The 24,715-nt window shown below is 45.2% G+C and overlaps 1 protein-coding gene across 1 annotated transcript in view; it reads right to left on the bottom strand.

Annotated features, from left to right (window-relative positions):
* The window catches only part of LNP1 (leukemia NUP98 fusion partner 1), a 308,875-nt gene that overhangs the window by 49,240 nt on the left and 234,920 nt on the right, over positions 1-24,715 (bottom strand). The window contains exon 4 of the mRNA XM_063956236.1: positions 797-889. Within this exon, the coding sequence (XP_063812306.1) occupies positions 797-889 (93 nt within the window). The remainder of the gene's footprint in view (positions 1-796; positions 890-24,715) is intronic.

Here is a 24,715-nt window from a genome sequence, read left to right as displayed (position 1 = left end):
CTTGATGTTGGGAGGAATGTGTTTATACAGAAATAAAGAGTTCTTGTTTGATTACACTTTCTGCTGCTCCTATATACCGCATCTTCCTACAAAAATAATACTCACACATTCCACTTTAACAGAGTAAAATGATTGAAAATCTCTGTTTCCTCCCAAAATTCAAATATGCAAAATTAGGAAAAAAAATAAGTCCCAATTCCAATTCACGGAAATATTATCACTTTGGTGCAAATCACCATTGTTTTCGTCTAAGATCTACACATTTTGAGATAAACTATTTGAGACTGTTCCGTTGAAGTCAGGGCAGTTGGGAGGTATATGTTATGATAAAATGCAATGAAATTCACAGGGGGACTTTTAGGAAACTGGTGCACAGTAATATTATGTTGTTGCGTATAGAAACTAATCAGAGGCTCACTTATTGTAATGCACTTTAGAATATTCGTATGCATATTATTGGTTGCTATGGGCTACACCACCTTTATTTCTTAGCACTGTTACATGGAGGTAGATTATTGTTATTTATCATCATCATCATCATCATCATCATCATCATCATCATCATCATCATCATCATCATATGTTATGTATTTATTTTTTTAAATGGTAGCCTACAACGACCAATAAGGTATTTCAAATCTTTGTCAACAGCAGATTGTAAAGGTTTCTAGGATACTATACAAAGGGTGAATGCATAAAGTATACTTTGATCATTACTACAATATAAGTCCCACCTGCTGGTTATACAGTTATTAGGTAACATACTAGCATACTCTGGCTCATAGTGTCACTTTACCTCTTTATGGAATCTGTGCATACAGTGCAATTCCCAAATACTGCCAGTGTGGAGGTCGTCGTGGCAAATGACACATGGGTCCTCTTCTTCATCCTTCAAAGGAACAGAAATCATTATCATTATAATTACCATACACAATGCTAATTCTGCGGTACAAGGTCATGGGCAAATGAAACAGATGACAGGGAATGGCCTGGGGTATTGATGAGGCTGATTTTGCTTTGGATGAGAGCTCAGTTCTAAATTGCTGTTGTTAAGGTTGAAAGCATTAACCATTTGTACTAGTCCCCTCACCTACACAGTGGGGTTGATGCAGAGCTGAACGCAAATCGTCCGTAATTGCACCCACATTGCGTGCAGGAAACTAAACGTGGATATTTGTCTGTATGCAGAGTTCTACGTCAGACAACTACAATCTGTATGCTTGGCTTGATAGATACCCATCACCATTATCATTGTGTACTTGTACCAGCCCTATCCCTGGTTTAAATGATCCATCCGTATAATTACACATATGCACAGTGTTGGACTGAGGCATGAAGGGCCCACCAGGGATTGCAGTTTGTAGGGACCCAAGCTTAAAGGGAGTGGTCAGCCACCAGAGGTGGTGTTGCTTACCACCACAGATGGACTTGGCCATTGATTAGAGAAAGAGGACTACAAAGAACAGGATCTCTTTATAAAGGAGCGGTGAGGTGTGATCCAGGACCACCCACTTTGATTGCCTAGAGTTCTAATCTTGGTGTAGTTTCCATAGAAACAAACCAAGCACCAAGGTTGATGGTCTGGAGCCTGACCCCTTGAGCCTCCTCAAGGGGTCAGGCTCCAGACCATCAACCTGGGTGCTTGGTCTCTCACTCGGGTGACAAGGAACACCGGAGATTTCCCCTGTACACCTGTGGGCCAGTCCGACTCTGTATAGACACAACACCAGCCCTTGATAAACTTTGCATATGTGCAAATGTTCCATTCCTACCCCATTATGCCTCTTTAGCCAACTAAGGGCCTAATTCAGACCTGACCGCAGCAGCACCATTTTTCTCTAATGGGCAAAACCATGTGCAGTGCAGGTGGGGCAGATATAACATGTGCAGAAAGAGTTAGATTTGGGTGGGGTGTGTTCAAACTGAAATCTAAATTGCAGTGTAAAAATAAAGCAGCCAGTATTTACCCTGCACAGAAACAAAATAACCTACCCAAATCTAACTCTCTCTGCATATGGTACATCTGCCCCACCTGCAGTGCACAAGGTTTTGCCCATTAGAGATTTTGCTGCTGTGATCAGGTCTGAATTAGGCCCTAAGTTGTGAACGCCCGGCTCTGGAGTATGTGCAGTGTGAAAACACGTACTATTATGTCTGCAAAACTGACTTGCACTTAATTAACTCAAATATTCACTGCAGACTGTCTATTGAAGTGGAACTAGTGACAAAACTGAGTCATGAGGCATTTTGTGCCTCACTGTTGTCACTAGTTCCTCAAAAATGAATGAGTAGGATTTCCATTGCTCAGAAATTGAAAACACACACATCCCTCTGATCTAATCACTAAATCCACCTGAATACAGTTTTATCTCCCTGACATTGCTAGGTGAGCGCATCCTGTCAGCCAGCAATGGCACAGCTCATTTGGCTTCATGAGAGTAGGAGATTGGAGGAAGGGGCTGCTGGTTGGTGCCTTCTATAGAATCACTGCATAGAGTGGGGTTTAGAGAACAGCATGTAGAGCCAGTACCATTACATTCACAGAACGCACACAGCATGGCAGCACAGCATTGGGAATACATGTGGGAGTAGTCACATAAGGGGACACACAGCCGGTGACATAATGCTGGCCTGGATCACTTTAATAAATTATTGCATGTAAGAGCACAGAGTGGTATGTGGGTGCACAGTTACATATTGAAGGGTACATAACCAGTGATGCTATGTTTGGGCACAACTGAGGTATGTAGTAACAACATGTGTGGGCTCAGTAATGGCATGTAGAAGCACAGAAAGAACATATACACTGTAGGCTTATTATAGTTTAATTTTGCTTTGTTCTCAAATACAAAATGTGAAAAAAAAACCCTATAGAAATCCTGCATTTCCTCTGATAGGTTAAATATTTGTTCAGCCTGAACATTGGCTGCTTCCACTGTGTTGTGGGTGACGGGTCCGTTTACACATGGGACATGATGTTTGCTTGACAAAAACAAACAGAAACATACAAAGGTAAAATGTTACATATCACACATGATAAACACAAGTCAACGGACATTCTACATTTCTACAAAGACATTGTCGGCGTCATGGGCGTAACTATAGTGGGTGCAAGGGGTGCCACTGCTATGGGGCCCAGAGGCTCAGGGGACCTAGACCAAGGTTATAAAGTTGCATACCAGTTTCACAGATTTGCTTGCTAAGCAACTGGGTCTGATCCATTGTCCAGCCTGAATAATGTGACATGGCATTTCCAGTGAGAGGTGTGTGCAGTGGATGTTATAATGGTAAGGGGGCACATGGAATGTGGCATGATATGAACTAGAGAGCACTCTAATGTGGTACAGTATGAACTGGAGTGGAGGGCACTGTAATGTGTCATAATCATATTTTCTCATTGCAGTGTGGAAGGCATGTGAACTGGGGCACTGTAACATGACATAATAAACTGGAGGGCACGCTAATGTGGCATAGTTTGCTCAGGGGGACACTGTAATGTGGCATAATATGAACTGGATACACTGCATGGCATAATGTGTACTGGCAACCCATCAGTGTGACAACATGTAAACTAGGGAACAATGATGGATCATACATTAAACTAGGGCACTACTAGGGGTCACAATATTAACAAAGGCACTACTATGGCTCAGAAAATGGACTAGGGCACTATTATGGGCTATAAAATGAAAAACTGCTGCTGTGGAGAGGTGTCTTTCAAGTATCATTGGGACAGGGGCTCCTTCAATATTATGCTGTGGGGCCCACAAAGTTCCAGTAATGCCCCTGTATAGCGTTATAATTAATGTATGTGCAGGTTTACAGGAGCAAACGTCATCTAAAATACAAGCTGCTTTAAAGAAAACAGCAGCTATCAAGATTTACAAACAGATATGAAGGAACTTGTTGGAACAGAAAATATTGGAAACTGTTTATTCCAGGCGTCCAGCAAACAGATGGACTGATTTCAAACTATGGCATAAAATGCCCATAAGAAAGGTAATTAGAGCCTTTATGGAGCAGCAGATAAGACAATTGTACTATCTACTAATAGATCCTTTGAGCCCTTTATTCATCATGATATACATACCACGGGTATCAGAGGTGTGCGTACCCGCGGCAATCCACAATTTGGTGCAAGATATGCAAGGTTTTTTACCTCACTAAACCTCACTCCCAATTAAATCTCCCATAAAGCAGGTGGCCCAAAGCTTTCCTCATTTCTTGAAATAGTCCATGCATTTTAATGTGGTTTACAGAATGTAAGTGTTAACTTATTTCAATGGAGTTAAATTCTTACATAGAGAAACTTAATTTAAATAAATGACCTATTAAAGTGAGTGGTAATACTGTAGCTCTGTAAACTAAAAAGACATCAAATTAGGGAATAGAGGCCCTCATTCCGAGTTGATCGCTAAGAGTCTTCGCAACGCAAATGTACGAAATGTAAGTATCTGCGCATGCGCAAATGCGTGATTACGCATGCGCGAGTACATACGTACGACAACTGGGCAAAATTACTCAGAAAAAAAAAAGCCGTAACTGGCAAACGAAAACGAGGAGTGGCGTGGGCGTGGCGGAGGCGACACTTCGCAATGCTCCGACATGGGCGTGAAAGTGGGCGTACAGTGTGGGAGTATGCAACTCGCAATGGGCGTGTTTTTCGCAAATAAACATTGTCGCTGTTAAAACTAACATAGGAAACCGTAGCAACATTCACGCAGCAGCCGAGTAGGTCTGCAGTTACTCTACATTTGTGAAGTACTGGTACAAGTGTGTATGCAGTAATTAGCAGTTAATTGGATATCACATTCATCTGATGTCCAATTACTTGTTAATTAATGAGCAGATGAAAGTTACCAACCAGCAATTGTCTGAACACACATTACATGTTTATTCTACTCACATATAAATCTCACACACTGCCAAATAAGGGTGTGATTTTTGTTGAATTTGTTGTGTAAGCATTTTTAAAACTTGTTTTAATGTGTGTAAGACTCCCAAATACAAGCAAGTGAAAATATTTGTGAAAGTGTTTGAAATCTGCAACATTTTTTACAAATAAACCAACACCCACATAATGCAGCATACACTTTAATTTAGTCTTAAAAGTCACAATAATATTTGATTATAATATCTGACAATGTTTGAAATGATGTCCTGTTGACCATAGATATTTATAAAAAGCGTCGTGTCTGTTTACTTAATATGGACATTAAAGTGTGGTGCAAAGCATACCTTTTTTTTGTTTTTATTTTCAATTTTTAAGGAGAATTAGCAGATTGGTCTACAAGTGTCTATATGCTGACCTAATCTTTCTGGAACTGCATTACCTTGAAGAAACTGCTCAAATTTTTTAAATATATTTTTTATTACTATAATAATATTTCACAACATTTAAACATGGCTCCGCGTGAGTCGCACAGGCAGAGATGGACCAAGCAGCAAGCAGATGGCACTGACAATCATTAGATAGCAGAACTCAGTACTCTGCAAAATTCTGCTTCTGACAAAAGTATATTTTTAAAGCATAAATAAAACATGACACACCCTGCCACACACAAATTTTAAACCAAATGAGAAAGAATTAGGATCCACCACACAAACACAACAATACATAGCACACTAGTAAGAGGAAGATGGCTCTGGTGTTTATACACATAAACTCACAGGCTACAATACATCCAAACAGAAAGAATACATTTCACTAAGAGGGAGTTATCCATTCTGGTCACACAAGCCAACTCCAAAAATACATAGAGGCAACATCAAAAACATGGGTGCTGCCCATCTGGAGAGACATCATTTTCTTCTTTTTCTCCCCGCCTGAGGCTGTTCTTCTTTGGAAGGTCTGCGGAGCGACCTTCGTTGGGCCTGCCCAGTGGGCTGTTCTTCCTGGGCAGGGGCAGGGGAGGGAGCCGATGTGGGTGGCTCTCTGCCACTGTGGGCAAGGGAGACAGCGATGGCCTGGAGCCCTTGCAAGATGTTATTTGCAAGGGTTTGGAATGAGGAGGCAAGTTGTTCTTGGCCCTGCCTGATCTCTGCCAGACCTTGGCAGAGTTGAGCAACACCTTGCTCAACACAGGTTCGGTGCTCAGTGAGCCGGACAGCTATCTGGCTTACCTCCCGGATGACCCCGTCTTGAAACCGATTTAGGCTCTCACCATACCTAGCGATTTCAAGCAGGATCTCCGGGATAGCAGAGGGTTGGGTGGGGGGGCCAGTAGGAACCTGCAGAGGTGGGATTTGTTGGCCCACACTGCCAGACTCACTAGGTCCCTCCACCTCAGCCTCAACCACATAACCGTCCTGTGACTCAAACGGATCACCCCCCTGTGCTGTGTTTTGTGGCAAGCAAATAGAAGAATGTGTGGGGAAAAAAGTAGGATACAAAATTAGTTTATTATTATAAATACTGTCAAAATTACAGACAACTAAATGTGTAAACTTACCTTCCAAGTCATGTCCCGTCAGGATCTCAGGCAGGTCCGTGTCCATATGAGACACCCCTTGGCCCTCCTCATAACTGACACAGGGCATCGCCATCTCCTCCAAGTCAGTATACTCCACAGCGACAGGTGCTCCTCCACCTGTAGCCCTTGAGGCATTCCACTCCGCAGCCCTCTTTGCCTTCAGGCGGGATTTGAAGTCGGCCCACCTACATATGTATTGTGAAAGAGGGACAAAGTAGAGTCTTATTATTTGTCTAAGCTAATATATAGGACACGTGTTCTGCTTGTGTTTGCTAGACATAACATCACATGTAACTACATTTTTTAGTCAACTTAGCACAGAAAAAGGACTGTCAAGATGCACTTACCGTCGTCTCACTTCCTGTGATGTTCTGACGACAGAGCCAACTTCATTCACAGATTTTGTGATGTCTCTCCAGATTCGATCTTTTGAAGCAGCCCCCATGTTTTTTGGCCCTCTATGGATTTTGGACATGGCCTGCGTGACCAAGACACGCAACTCCCTCTTAGTGAATGCAGGCTGTCTTTTCTTCCGTCTGGAGGTAGCCTGTGAGGTTTCTTCTTGTTGGTCATCACCATCTTCCTCCTCACTAGCAGCTTCTGTCTGTTGTGTTTGTGTGGCTAAAGCCAATTCTCCCTCAGTTTGGTCACTTTGTGTGTGTGGCAGGGTATCCCCAGTCAATTGTTGTGGTTCAGAAGCAGACATTTGCAGAGTACTAGGTCCTGCCTCTTCAACATCCGCAGAGGCGGATTCCAACATGCGCCTTTGGCAATCTAGGCGTCTTTTCCGCAATGCCATCTCCTGCTCTGCAATGCGGTCCATCTCTGCTGCGATTTGCTCACGAGAAGCCATGTTTGTGATGACGTGTGTACGCCGAGGTGTGTGCTTATATACCTACGTGCGTAGCGTTAATTCACACAGGTGTACACTGTTAATCTGATTAATGATTGCACTGCTTATTTAAGGGCCTACTTTGCACGCTGTGAGTGTAGGTAGTTTGGAGTTTCTTTCACTTGAGTTTGTTGGCTTGTGCGTGAAGGTGCTATAGGAATTTTCAGAGTGAGTAATTGTCAAGCATACATTTGTCCTTTCGTTTGCGTTTAGAATATAGTCAGTGTAGCATTTTGTCTGCGATTTTTCGTTTGTGAGTATTCTGGAATTCGTCTTGTTGTTCATTTTTTGATTTCAAAGTGTTTATTTTATGTTGATTGTTTGTTATTCTTTTTTACACATATATATTTAGCTAGTCCATTTTTGCAAATAAACCTGTGCTTCATTGCTTTTACTGACATTTTTGTTCTCTTGTAGGAGATTTGTTTTGGGTGACGTAACCCTAGTCGATTTTGTTTATTTTGTGTGCTATATAACACAAAGAGTTCCTTTCTTTATTTTGGATCAGGTAAGTTCCCTGGGCCTGTGTTGGTGCCTGTTTTGTTTATTGGTCTGTATGTTGTTTTTGACTGTCATATTTGTTCTCTTGTAGGAGATTTGTTTTGGGTGACGTAACCCTAGTCGATTTTGTTTATTTTGTGTGCTATATAACACAAAGAGTTCCTTTCTTTATTTTGGATCAGGTAAGTTCCCTGGGCCTGTGTTGGTGCCTGTTTTGTTTATTGGTCTGTATGTTGTTTTTGACTGTCATATTTGTTCTCTTGTAGGAGATTTGTTTTGGGTGACGTAACCCTAGTCGATTTTGTTTATTTTGTGTGCTATATAACACAAAGAGTTCCTTTCTTTATTTTGGATCAGGTAAGTTCCCTGGGCCTGTGTTGGTGCCTGTTTTGTTTATTGGTCTGTATGTTGTTTTTGACTGTCATATTTGCTCTCTTGTAGGAGATTTGTTTTGGGTGACGTAACCCTAGTCGATTTTGTTTATTTTGTGTGCTATATAACACAAAGAGTTCCTTTCTTTATTTTGGATCAGGTAAGTTCCCTGGGCCTGTGTTGGTGCCTGTTTTGTTTATTGGTCTGTATGTTGTGTTTGACTGTCATATTTGCTCTCTTGTAGGAGATTTGTTTTGGGTGACGTAACCCTAGTCGATTTTGTTTATTTTGTGTGCTATATAACACAAAGAGTTCCTTTCTTTATTTTGGATCAGGTAAGTTCCCTGGGCCTGTGTTGGTGCCTGTTTTGTTTATTGGTCTGTATGTTGTTTTTGACTGTCATATTTGCTCTCTTGTAGGAGATTTGTTTTGGGTGACGTAACCCTAGTCGATTTTGTTTATTTTGTGTGCTATATAACACAAAGAGTTCCTTTCTTTATTTTGGATCAGGTAAGTTCCCTGGGCCTGTGTTGGTGCCTGTTTGTGTTTGTTCAAAGTGTTTTGATTATGTTTGTTTTCCATCTTGATAATAAATGTTATGTTTTTTACCGGGATTGATCAGCAAAGTAGTGTTGTTCTTGGCTGGTCTAGCTACTAAAGGGCTAACTTTTTTTTATTTTAATTTAAATGTTTTTAACCAATTATTCTTAATTTTGTAGTAGTTGTTTGTGATGTGTTTGATGTTCTGTTTTTTGAAATAATAGTATTTTTAACAATTACAATTTAACATATGTAGCTTTCATTATAAAAATAATGTTTTTTTTTTTTTTTATAATATTCTTTTTGGTCCTGAATTGAACCCAGAAAAAATGTCTTACGCTCCTGCAGTAAGTTGACACACCCTTCTTGTAATAATTTTTTGTTTGCATATTTTTTGGACTTTGTTTTTGTCTTATTCAATTTTTTTTTTTTTTTTATAAAAGTGTGTGATGTCTATATTTATCGCAGCAGAAGCCCTACCTCCCCAACCCACGCCAGCACTCCCACCCCAACCGCCAGCCCCACAACCACAACCGGCTCCTCATCAACCAAGGCAACGGAGGCGTGCTAGGCCACCAATTTTCCGACCCCGTGTCCTACTTTTTGGGATGCCAGATGATGTGGTTGTACGTAGATACAGGCTGCCACCACATCTAATCCTAGACACTCTCTCCATAATAGAGAGTGATCTGGAGTCTGAAATTCGGTATCCTACAGCAATACCACCATTGACACAATTCCTTGCTGTGTTACATTTTTTGGCAACAGGGTCTTACCAGCATGTGGTTGGAGACCTGGTTGGCATGTCGCAGGGCCAGTTCAGTAAGGTCCTGCGGCGTGTCTGCCAGGCTTTCCTCAAGCGTGTGAAGCAATTTATTGCTATGCCTTTGGATGTTGGTGCCCTAGATGTGGTGAAGCGGCAATTTGCGGAAGGTGGTAGTCGCTTCCCACATGTTATTGGGGTTGTGGATGGCACACATGTAGCTATTCAGCCACCAAAACATAATGAAGAAATTTATAGAAACAGGAAACTGTTTCATTCTCTGAATGTAATGGTTGTTTGTGGGCCATCCCTCCAGATCCTTTCCCTGAACGCAAAGTTTACTGGAAGTTCCCATGATGCGTATGTCATTAGACAATCAGGGATATGGCACAGATTAAGATCAAGTCAACGAGCAGACATGTGGTTATTGGGTGAGTTGTTGCACATATTTTGTTCAAAATTTTGTATATTTTTCCAAATTGACTATTTCTAATTTTTTTTTTCCTCAAACAGGAGACCGTGGATATCCTTGCACCCCCTGGCTCATGACTCCTTACCGTAATCCCAGGCCAGGACCACAGATGGCATTTAACTCCGCGCTTACTGCCACTAGGCAGCTGGTGGAGCGCACAATTGGGGTCCTTAAAGGGCGGTTTCGTGTGCTCCACCGCACTGGTGGCGACATCATGTATTCGCCGGAGATGGCAAGTAAAATAGTGGTCCTGTGCGCTATACTCCACAATATCGCGGTAAGGAGTAGCGTAGAGCTTCCTCAGACAGAGGAATTGCCTGATGAGGAGCCAGGGGTTGTCCGACACTTCGGTGGGGGGAGTGTTACAAGGAGGGGGAGCCAAGTCAGGGCAAGCATTGTTGCTGAATTTTTCAGGTATAGTGTTTTTTTTTACTCTATTGTTACCAAAATAAAAGCACAGTATGCATCATTTTTTATTTAAATGTAGAAATTGTGTTTGCTATTGTAAGGTCATTGTGTAATGCTTTTTGTGTGTTTGAATCTGTTTTTTTTTAATCTTCAAAAAACAATAACACGTTAAGCTGACAATTTAATTTTGTGTAAAACAATACTGTGATGTTGCTAAATAGTGTCCTTATTTTTTTACTATTCTAACATCATGATTATTTAAACAAAAACACAAACAAATGAAACTGAATGTTGCCCACTTTGTGAATGTCCAGCTGAAAGACCACACAAACTGAGGTGAGTACTCAGATATGTTTATAAATTGATCTAAAACTGTGTGTGTGTCTGTGTCTGTGTTTTTTTGTTTTAAATTTTTTGGTTGTGTTTTGCTTAAAATTTGCTTATGCGAATGCGTAGTTCCGCTCATGCGAAATAACACTCTGCTCTTCACAGCATTGCAAAGATCAATAAAGTTATTATAAATGACATATGACAGCATAGATTGTGGACCAATCACATGCTAACAGACATTATAAATATATGCCCAAATAAGGAAAACGCCATTGCCATGATGCGTGCGGCACCTTTCACCAGGCGGGAGCTCCGCGTCCTGGTTGCGGTGATGGACCGCCGCGTAGGCCGCGTTGGGCGATTCATCCCCAATCGTGTTAAGCGCGAGGCCTACGCGGAGGTCCGTCGCCTGCTGCGGTCTCGCGTCCGCAGCAGGCGGACCATCATCCAGTTAGAGCGGAGATGGAGTGATCTCCGAAGGAGGACTCCAGAGCTGTTGGCGGAGATCCGCCAGCAAATCCGCACTATGCATGCACGCAGTAAGTAACATTACATAAGATTATTAGCATAAATAGTGCAAATTTTCACTAAGTGGTAGGCTAATTGCAACACTGAGTGAACATTTTGAAAAAATAGGACAGTGTGTGTGGTTAGGGCAAACATTACTGACTGTAGCAAAGTGTCCCTAAACAAGTGCATGTTTTACATAATTAGTAACCAGGCAGGAAACTGTACCAAAAAACTTGATCAGTGCTGTCTATATAATAAGGTAGCTTGAATAGTGATCTGGTGATGTTGGCTAGACAAATCAATATGTCTCAATGGAATAGATACAGGAATGACCGACAAAATTTTTTTATTTCATAATTTTGTTTGCAGTGGGCAACATGAAGAGGTTTGAATAATTTTTTATTTAAAATTCTAAAAAAAACTTTCTTTTACATGGAACCGAACAGTGAAAATTACAATTGATTAGTATGTAATTTAACATGCAAATTGAATTATATTTTAACAATCATTCTAGGATGACCACAACGGCAAGCACCACATGATGCACCAGCTCAGCACCCTTCCCCTTCTCACTCCCCCTCCACTTCCCAGTCCCCCTCCCCTTCTCACTCCCCCTCCCCTTCTCACTCCCCCTCCCCTTCTCACTCCCCCTCCCCTTCTCACTCCCCCTCAGCTTCCCAATCCCCCTCAGCTTCCCAATCACCCTCAGCTTCACAATCCACCTCAGCTTCCCAGTCACCCTCAGCTTCCCAGGCCCCCTCAGCTTCCCAGGCCCCCTCAGCTTCCCAGGCCCACTCCACTTTCCACTCCCCTTCTCAGCCAACCTCTCCTTCTCTTTCTGTGACCCCTTCTCCTCCTTCCCATACCCCTTCTCCTTCTACTTCCAACTCACCTTCTCAGCCCCCCTCACCCTCTATTGGCCTAACATTTTCACCGCCCCCCTCGCCCTCTCAATCAGACCCACCCTCTGAAATTACATCCCCAATCCAACCTCCTTCCCCCATCAAGCCTCCTTCCCCCATCCAGCCTCCTTCCCCCATCCAGCCTCCTTCCCCAATCCCTCCTCCTTCCCCCATCCAGCCGCCTTCCCCCATCCAGCCGCCATCCCCACCCAGTGAATGGGCAGAGGAAGCCCCTGAAGACAGTTCAGGGAGTCTTCATGTTGCCGAGGAAAGTAAGTGTTTTAACATTTTGTTAAAAATGATTACCTACTTACACTTACAATGACAAAACATGCAGTGTTGTACTGTTGGAATTCTTGTACCAAGGAAAATTAATTGTGTTTTTCTTCATGGTGTACATGTTGCATTTACATTTATTTGAGTGTCATTATATGTCCAGTGTTTATGTGTGCCATGTTTTGTGTGTCCACTCTAGGTCGACACTCATTAGGTCAACAGGGTTGGCAGGACAACAGGGTTTATATGTGTTAGGTTTTCTGGGAAACAGTTAGACCTGAGTGGAGTTTAGTATGTTGTTGTTCTTTTACACTTGTGCCTGTGTATTCTTAATATTTACACTTACAAATCACATGCTTCACTTTGTTAGGCAGCCTAACGACCCAATGATTTGTGGTGTGAAAGTTACACTCACAAAATGATTATTGGATAAAGTCAAACCTGTTTGACCTTATTTAGTAAGGGCAGCTTTCATGGAGTGTGGGCATGCTAGGATATGTTGTCCTTCTGAAGATGTTGATATGCAGTGTGATGATGCAGGACCAACACCCTAAAAAATAAAAAATAAAAAAAAAAACCAAATGGGAATGAATGCCAACATGGTGTAACATTGACGAAGATGGTAGTTATCTTTAACATGGGATGTCGGCCATAGCAACCAATAAGATTATACTTTAAAAATTGGGAACCACTTAAACAATATAATATTCATATTTTTGCTTGTTTGCTATGGGCAACGTTCCATCTTAAATATAACTCACATAGTAGTAAATGTAACCCATGGTCTGGAACACTTTAAAATCTTAAAAAAAGGCTGAGCAGGCTTGTGTGTTGTTCTGCTAATGATTGTACCATAAAACAGGCAGGATGTAGTAACTTTGCCATTAAAGCAGGCCTGTCCAAACTGCGGCCCTCCAACTGTTGAGAAACTACACATCCCAGCATGCCCTGACACAGCTTTGGCATTCCCTGACCACAAAACTGTGTCAAGGCATGCTGGTATATGTAGTTTCACAACAGCTGGAGTCCAGCAGTTTGGACATGCCTGCATTTAAGTCTGCTTTGCGCCTTGCTTGGATAATAAGTAATGTAATTAAGTTATTAATGTTTGTGTTGCATCTTAATTTCAGATGTTGCAGTTGGAGATCCTACAAGTTTTGGAGGCATTCTTTACACCATGCGCCAACACCTGCAAGGATTAATGCATTGTGTTGATAATTTGCAAAAATTTGCATGATTTTGTTTATTTTATGAAAAAAAAAACTGATTTATTTTAAAAAATAAAATAAAAAAAGTTGATTAAAGTTAACCGGGTGTTGTGTTTATTAATGCAAAAAAGGATCAGCTGATTGGCAGGCAGAAATTGTTTGCAAAAAACATTACACACATCTTACGTTAGATTATTAACAAAAAAAACAGGAGATTATTGTGTTAAGAAACATGTAAACACCTTCATTCACAAACAACACCTTTAAAAACAAACAAAGGGAAAAAAAAAAAAAATTATACACTTTTACATGTTGATGGGCAATTATGGCAACAAAGTGTTAATCTGGTTTTTTTTGCAGACTTAATTGTTTAGGAACATTATCAATCATTACACTAATTGGATTCGTTATTGAAAAGGGCTTGTTGACTTTAAAAGGAATGGTGTAATTTCACTTAATAGCTTTAAAAAAACATTTTTGTGCGTTTTTCCTTAAAAGTGTGCACTTTTACGGTAAAATGTGTAAATCTACTAAAACTTAGTATTTTTACGATTAAGTATGTGTTATTGCGATGGATTCGCAATGCTGCGATGGTTTCGCATTACTGCGATGTCATTTGGCGTACGCCCACTTTGTGTAATACTGCGTACGAATGTGCAAAAATACGTTGGGGGCGGAGGTTCGCATATTTACTACATTAACGCAACTTTGCGAATATGTTGTGCGACCGAAAAACTTAGCGATCAACTCGGAATGAGGGCCAGAGCCTGCTACAAATTGGGCTGGATCCCACTTATTTATTTTTACAACCAAGCATGATGTCCACCTACTAGAATGCACATCAGAACCTATTAGAAATCGTGATTTTTTCGCTGCACTCATGGACAGCTCTTAGCAACAGATGCTAACATTTTGCATGCAGACATTGTGGCGTTGGACATGTTGTCATTGATACCTCACTGCTTACTTTTTTCTGACAGACCTCTTCTTTATCCCCTGGTGTCATGCACGTTGGTAAAGAGCGGGCTGGAACTATGGGGGTAATTCAGACTGGATCGCAGTCTGAATTCCTTTGTGGAGTGCGCCCGCGCAGCTGGCGCACTGTGCCCCCCTTCCCTCCCCCGGGAGCCCAGTGAGATGCTAACAGTTAACGGCCCTGTTTGAAAAAATAAGAATTTACTCACCGGTAATTCTATTTCTCGTAGTCCGTAGTGGATGCTGGGACTCCGTAAGGACCATGGGGAATAGCAGCTCCGCAGGAGACTGGGCACAACTAAAAGAAAGCTTTAGATTACTGGTGTGCACTGGCTCCTCCCACTATGACCCTCCTCCAGACTTCAGTTAGGATACTGTGCCCGGAAGAGCTGACACAATAAGGAAGGATTTTGAATCCCGGGTAAGACTCATACCAGCCACACCAATCACACCGTATAACTCGTGATACACTACCCAGTTAACAGTATGATAACAACTGAGCCTCTCAACAGATGGCTCAACAATAACCCTTTAGTTAAACAATAACTATATACAAGTATTGCAGACAATCCGCACTTGAGATGGGCGCCCAGCATCCACTACGGACTACAAGAAATAGAATTACCGGTGAGTAAATTCTTATTTTCTCTGACGTCCTAAGTGGATGCTGGGACTCCGTAAGGACCATGGGGATTATACCAAAGCTCCCAAACGGGCGGGAGAGTGCGGATGACTCTGCAGCACCGAATGGGCAAACTCTAGGTCCTCCTCAGCCAGGGTGTCAAACTTGTAGAATTTAGCAAATGTGTTTGACCCCGACCAAGTAGCTGCTCGGCAAAGTTGTAGAGCCGAGACCCCTCGGGCAGCCGCCCAAGAAGAGCCCACCTTCCTCGTGGAATGGGCTTTTACTGATTTAGGATGCGGCAGTCCAGCCGCAGAATGTGCAAGCTGAATCGTACTACAGATCCAGCGAGCAATAGTCTGCTTTGAAGCAGGTGCACCCAACTTGTTGGGCGCATACAGGATAAATAGCGAGTCAGTCTTTCTGACTCCAGCTGTCCTGGAAACATACATTTTCAGGGCCCTGACTACGTCCAACAACTTGGAAGCCTCCAAGTCTTTAGTAGCCGCAGGCACCACGATAGGTTGGTTCAGATGAAAGGCTGATACCACCTTAGGGAGAAATTGGGGACGAGTCCTCAATTCTGCCCTATCCATATGGAAAATCAGATAAGGGCTTTTACATGACAAAGCCGCCAATTCTGATACACGCCTGGCCAGGGCCGGACTGGCCATCTGGCACTTCTGGCAAATGCCAGAAGGGCCGATGGCCACTTGGGCCGGTCCAGCGGTCACTGAGATACGCTGCCGCTCAGTCCGGCGGCAGCATGTCTCAGCTGTCAGGAGAGGAGAGCAGAGCGCCCGCCAGCGTGGCTGTGTCTGGTGCTGCGGCAGCTTCGTTCAAACCAGCCGCCGGTTCGTGAGCCAATCAGAGCTCGCGGACCGGCAGCCAATCAGAAGCCGCCGGTCCGCGAGCTCTGATTGGCTCACGAACCGGTGAACGAAGCCGCCGCAGCACCAGACACAGCCGCGCTGGCGGGCGCTCTGCTCTCCTGATTCACCCCCGTCCCTCACAGCCTGGAGGAGCAGCAGCAGCAGCAGCAGCAGTAGCAGTGCAGCAGCGGTAAGTAGCTGCAGCACTGGCTGCTGTGGGGACAATTGTATATCTGGCACTGTGGGGGCAATTGGCTGGCACTGTGGGGCATTTGTATACCTGGCACTGTGGGGGCAATTGTTTACCTGGCACTGTGGGGGTATTTGTATACCTGGCACTGTGGGGGCAATTGTTTACCTGGCACTGTGGGGGTATTTGTATACCTGGCACTGTGGGGGCAATTGTTTACCTGGCACTGTGGGGGCATTTGTATACCTGGCACTTTGGGGGCATTTGTATACCTGGCACTGTGGGGGCAATTGTTTACCTGGCACTGTGGGGGCATTTGTATACCTGGCACTGTGGGGGCAATTGTATACCTGGCACTGTGGGGGCATTTGTATACCTGGCACTGTGGGGGCAATTGTTTACCTGGCACTGTGGGGGCAATTGTATACCTGGCACTGTGGGGGCATTTGTATACCTGGCACTGTGGGGGCAATTGTATACCTGGCACTGTGGGGGCAATTGTATACCTGGCACTGTGGGGGCAATTGTATACCTGGCACTGTGGGGGCAATTGTATACCTGGCACTGTGGGGGCATTTGTATACCTGGCACTGTGGGGGCAATTGTGGATCTGGCACTGCACTATTGGGGGCATATAATGTAAATTTCGGCTCATACTGGGTGCTATAATGTAAATTTCGGCTCATACTGGGTGCTATAATGTGAATTTTGGCTCATACTGTGTGGTATAATGTGAAAGAGGCACCAGTACTAGATAGTATAAGGGGTCCTACTATTGTGGTGCATAATGCGTATAAGGGGTGTATGGTGTGATAAACTACACTGAAGGACACGCCCCCTTTTAAGTGGCCACGCCCCCTTTTCCGGAGCACACGCGCCTTCGGCGCGCGCTTATTTACAAACTTCACATTTACATACCCCCACTTAAAAATTTCCACTTCAACCACAGGTTGTGTGTATTTTAATAGAAAATGATGTACGCTTGTATGTTGTTAGATTATTAATTATATTTGTAAGAGCATAGACTAATAAGTGGGAGGAGTCAGGAATAGTAAGGGGAGGAGTCACAAAGGTGGGCCTGTGTGCTTCAAAAATGCCAGGGCCTATTTTTAGTCTCAGTCCGGCCCTGCGCCTGGCCGAAGCCAAGGCCAACAACATGACCACTTTCCACGTGAGATATTTCAATTCCACGGTCTTAAGTGGCTCAAACCAATGTGACTTTAGGAAATCCAACACCACGTTGAGATCCCAAGGTGCCACTGGAGGCACAAAAGGGGGCTGAATATGCAGCACTCCCTTAACAAAAGTTTGAACTTCAGGTAGTGAAGCCAGTTCTCTCTGGAAGAAAATCGATAGAGCCGAAATCTGGACCTTAATGGAACCCAATTTTAGGCCCATAGTCACCCCTGACTGTAGAAAGTGCAGGAAACGGCCCAGCTGAAATTCTTCCGTTGGGGCCTTCCTGGCCTCACACCACGCAACATATTTACGCCATATGCGGTGATAATGGTTTGCCGTTACTTCTTTCCTAGCTTTAATCAGCGTAGGAATGACTTCCTCCGGAATGCCCTTTTCCTTCAGGATCTGGTGTTCAACCGCCATGCCGTCAAACGCAGCCGCGGTAAGTCTTGGAACAGACAGGGCCCCTGCTGCAGCAGGTCCTGTCTGAGCGGCAGAGTCCATGGGTCCTCTGAGATCATTTCTTGAAGTTCCGGGTACCAAGCTCTTCTTGGCCAATCCGGAACAATGAGTATAGTTCTTACTCCTCTTATTCTTATTATCCTCAGTACCTTTGGTATGAGAGGAAGAGGAGGGAACACATAAACCGACCGGTACACCCACGGTGTCACTAGAGCGTCCACAGCTATCGCCTGCGGGTCTCTTGACCTGGCGCAATACTTTTCTAGCTTTTTGTTGAGGCGGGACGCCATCATGTCCACCTGTGGCCTTTCCCAACGGTTTACAATCGTTTGGAAGACTTCTGGATGAAGTCCGCACTCTCCCGGGTGGAGGTCGTGCCTGCTGAGGAAGTCTGCTTCCCAGTTGTCCACTCCCGGAATGAACACTGCTGACAGTGCTAACACGTGATTTTCCGCCCATCGGAGAATCCTTGTGGCTTCTGCCATCGCCGTCCTGCTTCTCGTGCCGCCCTGTCGGTTTACATGGGCGACCGCCATGATGTTGTCTGACTGGATCAGTACCGGCTGGTTTTGAAGCAGGGGTGTTGCCTGACTTAGGGCATTGTAAATGGCCCTTAGTTCCAGAATATTTATGTGCAGGGAAGTCTCCTGACTTGACCATAGTCCTTGGAAGTTTCTTCCCTGTGTGACTGCCCCCCAGCCTCGAAGGCTGGCATCCGTGGTCACCAGGACCCAGTCCTGTATGCCGAATCTGCGGCCCTCTTGAAGATGAGCACTCTGCAGCCACCACAGCAGAGACACCCTTGTCCTTGGAGACAGGGTTATCAGCCGATGCATCTGAAGATGCGATCCGGACCACTTGTCCAACAGGTCCCACTGAAAGGTTCTTGCATGGAACCTGCCGAATGGAATTGCTTCGTAGGAAGCTACCATCTTTCCCAGGACTCGCGTGCAGTGATGCACCGACACCTGTTTTGGTTTTAGGAGGCCTCTGACTAGAGATGACAGCTCCTTGGCCTTCTCCTCCGGGAGAAACACTTTTTTCTGTTCTGTGTCCAGAACCATTCCCAGGAACAGTAGACGTGTCGTAGGGACCAGCTGTGACTTTGGAATATTTAGAATCCAGCCGTGCTGTTGTAGCACCTCCCGAGATAGTGCTACCCCGACCAACAACTGCTCCCTGGACCTCGCCTTTATCAGGAGATCGTCCAAGTACGGGATAATTAAAACTCCCTTCTTTCGAAGGAGTATCATCATTTCGGCCATTACCTTGGTAAAGACCCTCGGAGCCGTGGATAGACCGAACGGCAACGTCTGGAATTGGTAATGACAATCCTGTACCACAAATCTGAGGTACTCCTGGTGAGGATGGTAAATGGGGACATGCAGGTAAGCATCCTTGATGTCCAGTGATACCATGTAATCCCCCTCGTCCAGGCTTGCAATAACCGCCCTGAGCGATTCCATCTTGAACTTGAATTTTTTTATATATGTGTTCAAGGATTTCAAATTTAAAATGGGTCTCACCGAACCGTCCGGTTTCGGTACCACAAACATTGTGGAATAGTAACCCCGTCCTTGTTGAAGTAGGGGCACCTTTACTATCACCTGTTGTGAATACAGCTTGTGAATTGCCTGTAACACTGCCTCCCTGCCTGAGGGAGTGGTTGGTAAGGCAGATTTGAGGAAACGGCGGGGGGGAGACATCTCGAATTCCAGCTTGTACCCCTGAGATACTACTTGAAAGATCCAGGGATCCACCCGTGAGCGAGCCCACTGATTGCTGAAATATTTGAGACGGGCCCCCACCGTACCTGGCTCCGCCTGTGGAGCCCCAGCGTCATGCTGTGGACTTAGAGGAAGCGGGGGAGGACTTTTGCTCCTGGGAACTGGCTGTATGCTGCAGCTTTTTTCCTCTACCTCTGCCTCTGGGCAGAAAGGACGCGCCCTTAACCCGCTTGCCCCTATTGGGCCGAAAGGACTGTACCTGATAATACGGTGCTTTCTTTGGCTGTGAGGGAACATGGGGTAAAAATGTAGACTTCCCAGCTGTTGCTGTGGAAACGAGGTCCGAGAGACCATCCCCGAACAACTCCTCACCCTTATAAGGCAGAACTTCCATGTGCCTTTTAGAATCTGCATCTCCTGTCCACTGCCGAGTCCATAACCCTCTCCTGGCAGAAATGGACATTGCACTAATTTTAGATGCCAGCCGGCAAATATCCCTCTGTGCATCCCTCATGTATAAAAGTGCGTCTTTAATATGCTCTACGGTTAGCAATATAGTGTCCCTGTCTAGGGTATCAATATTTTCCGACAGGGAATCTGACCACGCAGCTGCAGCACTGCACATCCATGCTGAAGCAATAGCTGGTCTCAGTATAACACCTGTGTGTGTATATATAGACTTCAGGATAGCCTCCTGCTTTCTATCAGCAGATTCCTTCAGGGCGGCCGTATCCGGAGACGGTAGTGCCACCTTCTTTGACAAGCGTGTGAGCGCTTTATCCACCCTAGGGGATGTTTCCCAACGTGCCCTATCCTCTGGCGGGTAAGGGTACGCCATTAGTAACCTCTTAGAAATTACCAGTTTCTTATCAGGGGAAGCCCACGCTTCTTCACACACTTCATTTAACTCCTCAGATGGAGGAAAAGCTACTGGTAGTTTTTTCTCTCCAAACATAATACCCTTTTTTGTGGTACCGGGGGTAACATCAGAAATGTGCAACACATTTTTCATTGCCTCAATCATGTAACGTGTGGCCCTACTGGAAGTTACATTAGTCTCATCGTCGTCGACACTGGAGTCAGTATCCGTGTCGACATCTGTGTCTGCCATCTGAGGTAGCGGGCGTTTTAGAGCCCCTGATGGCTTTTGAGACGCCTGGGCAGGCACAGGCTGAGAAGCCGGCTGTCCCACATTTGGTATGTCGTCAAACCTTTTATGCAAGGAGTCGACACTGTCGCGTAATTCCTTCCACAGCACCATCCACTCAGGTGTCGACCCCGCAGGGGGTGACATCACATTTATCGGCATCTGCTCCGCCTCCACATAAGCCTCCTCATCAAACATATCGACACAGCCGTACCGACACACCGCATACACACAGGGAATGCTCTGACAGAGGACAGGACCCCACAAAGCCCTTTGGGGAGACAGAGAGAGAGTATGCCAGCACACACCAGAGCGCTATATAACACAGGGATCCCACTATAAATGAGTGTTTTCCCTTATAGCTGCTTATTTTATATATACTGCGCCTAAATTTAGTGCCCCCCCCTCTCTTTTTTACCCTTATGTAGCTTGACAACTGCAGGGGAGAGCCAGGGAGCGTCCTTCCAGCGGAGCTGTGAGGGAAAAATGGCACCAGTGTGCTGAGGGAAATGGCCCCGCCCCTTTTCCGGCAGACTTCTCCCGCTTTTTCTGGAATTCTGGCAGGGGTATTTTTACACCTATATAGCCTTCCTGACTATATATGGTGTAGATTTGCCAGCCAAGGTGTCTTATATTGCCCTCAGGGCGCCCCCCCCCCAGCGTCTTGCACCCATCAGTGACCGGAGTGTGAGGTGTGCATGAGGAGCAATGGCGCACAGCTGCAGTGCTGTGCGCTACCTTGTTGAAGACAGAAGTCTTCTGCCGCCGATTTTCAGGAACACTTCTTGCTTCTGGCTCTGTAAGGGGGACGGCGGCGCGGCTCCGGGACCGAACAGCGAGGTCGGGTCCTGTGGTCGATCCCTCTGGAGCTAATGGTGTCCAGTAGCCTAAGAAGTAGAGATGAGCGCCTGAAATTTTTCGGGTTTCGTGTTTTGGTTTTGGGTTCGGTTCCGCGGCCGTGTTTTGGGTTCGAACGCGTTTTGGCAAAACCTCACCGAATTTTTTTTGTCGGATTCGGGTGTGTTTTGGATTCGGGTGTTTTTTTCAAAAAACACTAAAAAACAGCTTAAATCATAGAATTTGGGGGTCATTTTGATCCCAAAGTATTATTAACCTCAAAAACCATAATTTACACTCATTTTCAGTCTATTCTGAATACCTCACACCTCACAATATTATTTTTAGTCCTAAAATTTGCACCGAGGTCGCTGTGTGAGTAAGATAAGCGACCCTAGTGGCCGACACAAACACCGGGCCCATCTAGGAGTGGCACTGCAGTGTCACGCAGGATGTCCCTTCCAAAAAACCCTCCCCAAACAGCACATGACGCAAAGAAAAAAAGAGGCGCAATGAGGTAGCTGTGTGAGTAAGATTAGCGACCCTAGTGGCCGACACAAACACCGGGCCCATCTAGGAGTGGCACTGCAGTGTCACGCAGGATGTCCCTTCCAAAAAACCCTCCCCAAACAGCACATGACGCAAAGAAAAAAAGAGGCGCAATGAGGTAGCTGTGTGAGTAAGATTAGCGACCCTAGTGGCCGACACAAACACCGGGCCCATCTAGGAGTGGCACTGCAGTGTCACGCAGGATGTCCCTTCCAAAAAACCCTCCCCAAACAGCACATGACGCAAAGAAAAAAAGAGGCGCAATGAGGTAGCTGACTGTGTGAGTAAGATTAGCGACCCTAGTGGCCGACACAAACACCGGGCCCATCTAGGAGTGGCACTGCAGTGTCACGCAGGATGTCCCTTCCAAAAAACCCTCCCCAATCAGCACATGATGCAAAGAAAAAGAAAAGAAAAAAGAGGTGCAAGATGGAATTGTCCTTGGGCCCTCCCACCCACCCTTATGTTGTATAAACAAAACAGGACATGCACACTTTAACCAACCCATCATTTCAGTGACAGGGTCTGCCACACGACTGTGACTGATATGACGGGTTGGTTTGGACCCCCCCCAAAAAAGAAGCAATTAATCTCTCCTTGCACAAACTGGCTCTACAGAGGCAAGATGTCCACCTCATCTTCACCCTCCGATATATCACCGTGTACATCCCCCTCCTCACAGATTATCAATTCGTCCCCACTGGAATCCACCATCTCAGCTCCCTGTGTACTTTGTGGAGGCAATTGCTGCTGGTCAATGTCTCCGCGGAGGAATTGATTATAATTCATTTTAATGAACATCATCTTCTCCACATTTTCTGGATGTAACCTCGTACGCCGATTGCTGACAAGGTGAGCGGCGGCACTAAACACTCTTTCGGAGTACACACTTGTGGGAGGGCAACTTAGGTAGAATAAAGCCAGTTTGTGCAAGGGCCTCCAAATTGCCTCTTTTTCCTGCCAGTATAAGTACGGACTGTGTGACGTGCCTACTTGGATGCGGTCACTCATATAATCCTCCACCATTCTATCAATGTTGAGAGAATCATATGCAGTGACAGTAGACGACATGTCCGTAATCGTTGTCAGGTCCTTCAGTCCGGACCAGATGTCAGCATCAGCAGTCGCTCCAGACTGCCCTGCATCACCGCCAGCGGGTGGGCTCGGAATTCTGAGCCTTTTCCTCGCACCCCCAGTTGCGGGAGAATGTGAAGGAGGAGATGTTGACAGGTCGCGTTCCGCTTGACTTGACAATTTTGTCACCAGCAGGTCTTTCAACCCCAGCAGACTTGTGTCTGCCGGAAAGAGAGATCCAAGGTAGGCTTTAAATCTAGGATCGAGCACGGTGGCCAAAATGTAGTGCTCTGATTTCAACAGATTGACCACCCGTGAATCCTTGTTAAGCGAATTAAGGGCTCCATCCACAAGTCCCACATGCCTAGCGGAATCGCTCCGTGTTAGCTCCTCCTTCAATGTCTCCAGCTTCTTCTGCAAAAGCCTGATGAGGGGAATGACCTGACTCAGGCTGGCAGTGTCTGAACTGACTTCACGTGTGGCAAGTTCAAAGGGCATCAGAACCTTGCACAACGTTGAAATCATTCTCCACTGCGCTTGAGACAGGTGCATTCCACCTACTATATCGTGCTCAATTGTATAGGCTTGAATGGCCTTTTGCTGCTCCTCCAACCTCTGAAGCATATAGAGGGTTGAATTCCACCTCGTTACCACTTCTTGCTTCAGATGATGGCAGGGCAGGTTCAGTAGTTTTTGGTGGTGCTCCAGTCTTCTGTACGTGGTGCCTGTACGCCGAAAGTGTCCCGCAATTCTTCTGGCCACCGACAGCATCTCTTGCACGCCCCTGTCGTTTTTTAAAAAATTCTGCACCACCAAATTCAAGGTATGTGCAAAACATGGGACGTGCTGGAATTTGCCCATATTTAATGCACACACAATATTGCTGGCGTTGTCCGATGCCACAAATCCACAGGAGAGTCCAATTGGGGTAAGCCATTCCGCGATGATCTTCCTCAGTTGCCGTAAGAGGTTTTCAGCTGTGTGCGTATTCTGGAAAGCGGTGATACAAAGCGTAGCCTGCCTAGGAAAGAGTTGGCGTTTGCGAGATGCTGCTACTGGTGCCGCCGCTGCTGTTCTTGCGGCGGGAGTCCATACATCTACCCAGTGGGCTGTCACAGTCATATAGTCCTGACCCTGCCCTGCTCCACTTGTCCACATGTCCGTGGTTAAGTGGACATTGGGTACAACTGCATTTTTTAGGACACTGGTGAGTCTTTTTCTGACGTCCGTGTACATTCTCGGTATCGCCTGCCTAGAGAAGTGGAACCTAGATGGTATTTGGTAACGGGGGCACACTGCCTCAATAAATTGTCTAGTTCCCTGTGAACTAACGGCGGATACCGGACGCACGTCTAACACCAACATAGTTGTCAAGGCCTCAGTTATCCGCTTTGCAGTAGGATGACTGCTGTGATATTTCATCTTCCTCGCAAA

This window comes from Pseudophryne corroboree, chromosome 2 (genome assembly GCF_028390025.1).
Source record: "Pseudophryne corroboree isolate aPseCor3 chromosome 2, aPseCor3.hap2, whole genome shotgun sequence".
Lineage (NCBI taxonomy): Eukaryota > Metazoa > Chordata > Amphibia > Anura > Myobatrachidae > Pseudophryne > Pseudophryne corroboree.
This window is presented reverse-complemented; position numbering and strand designations above follow the sequence as displayed.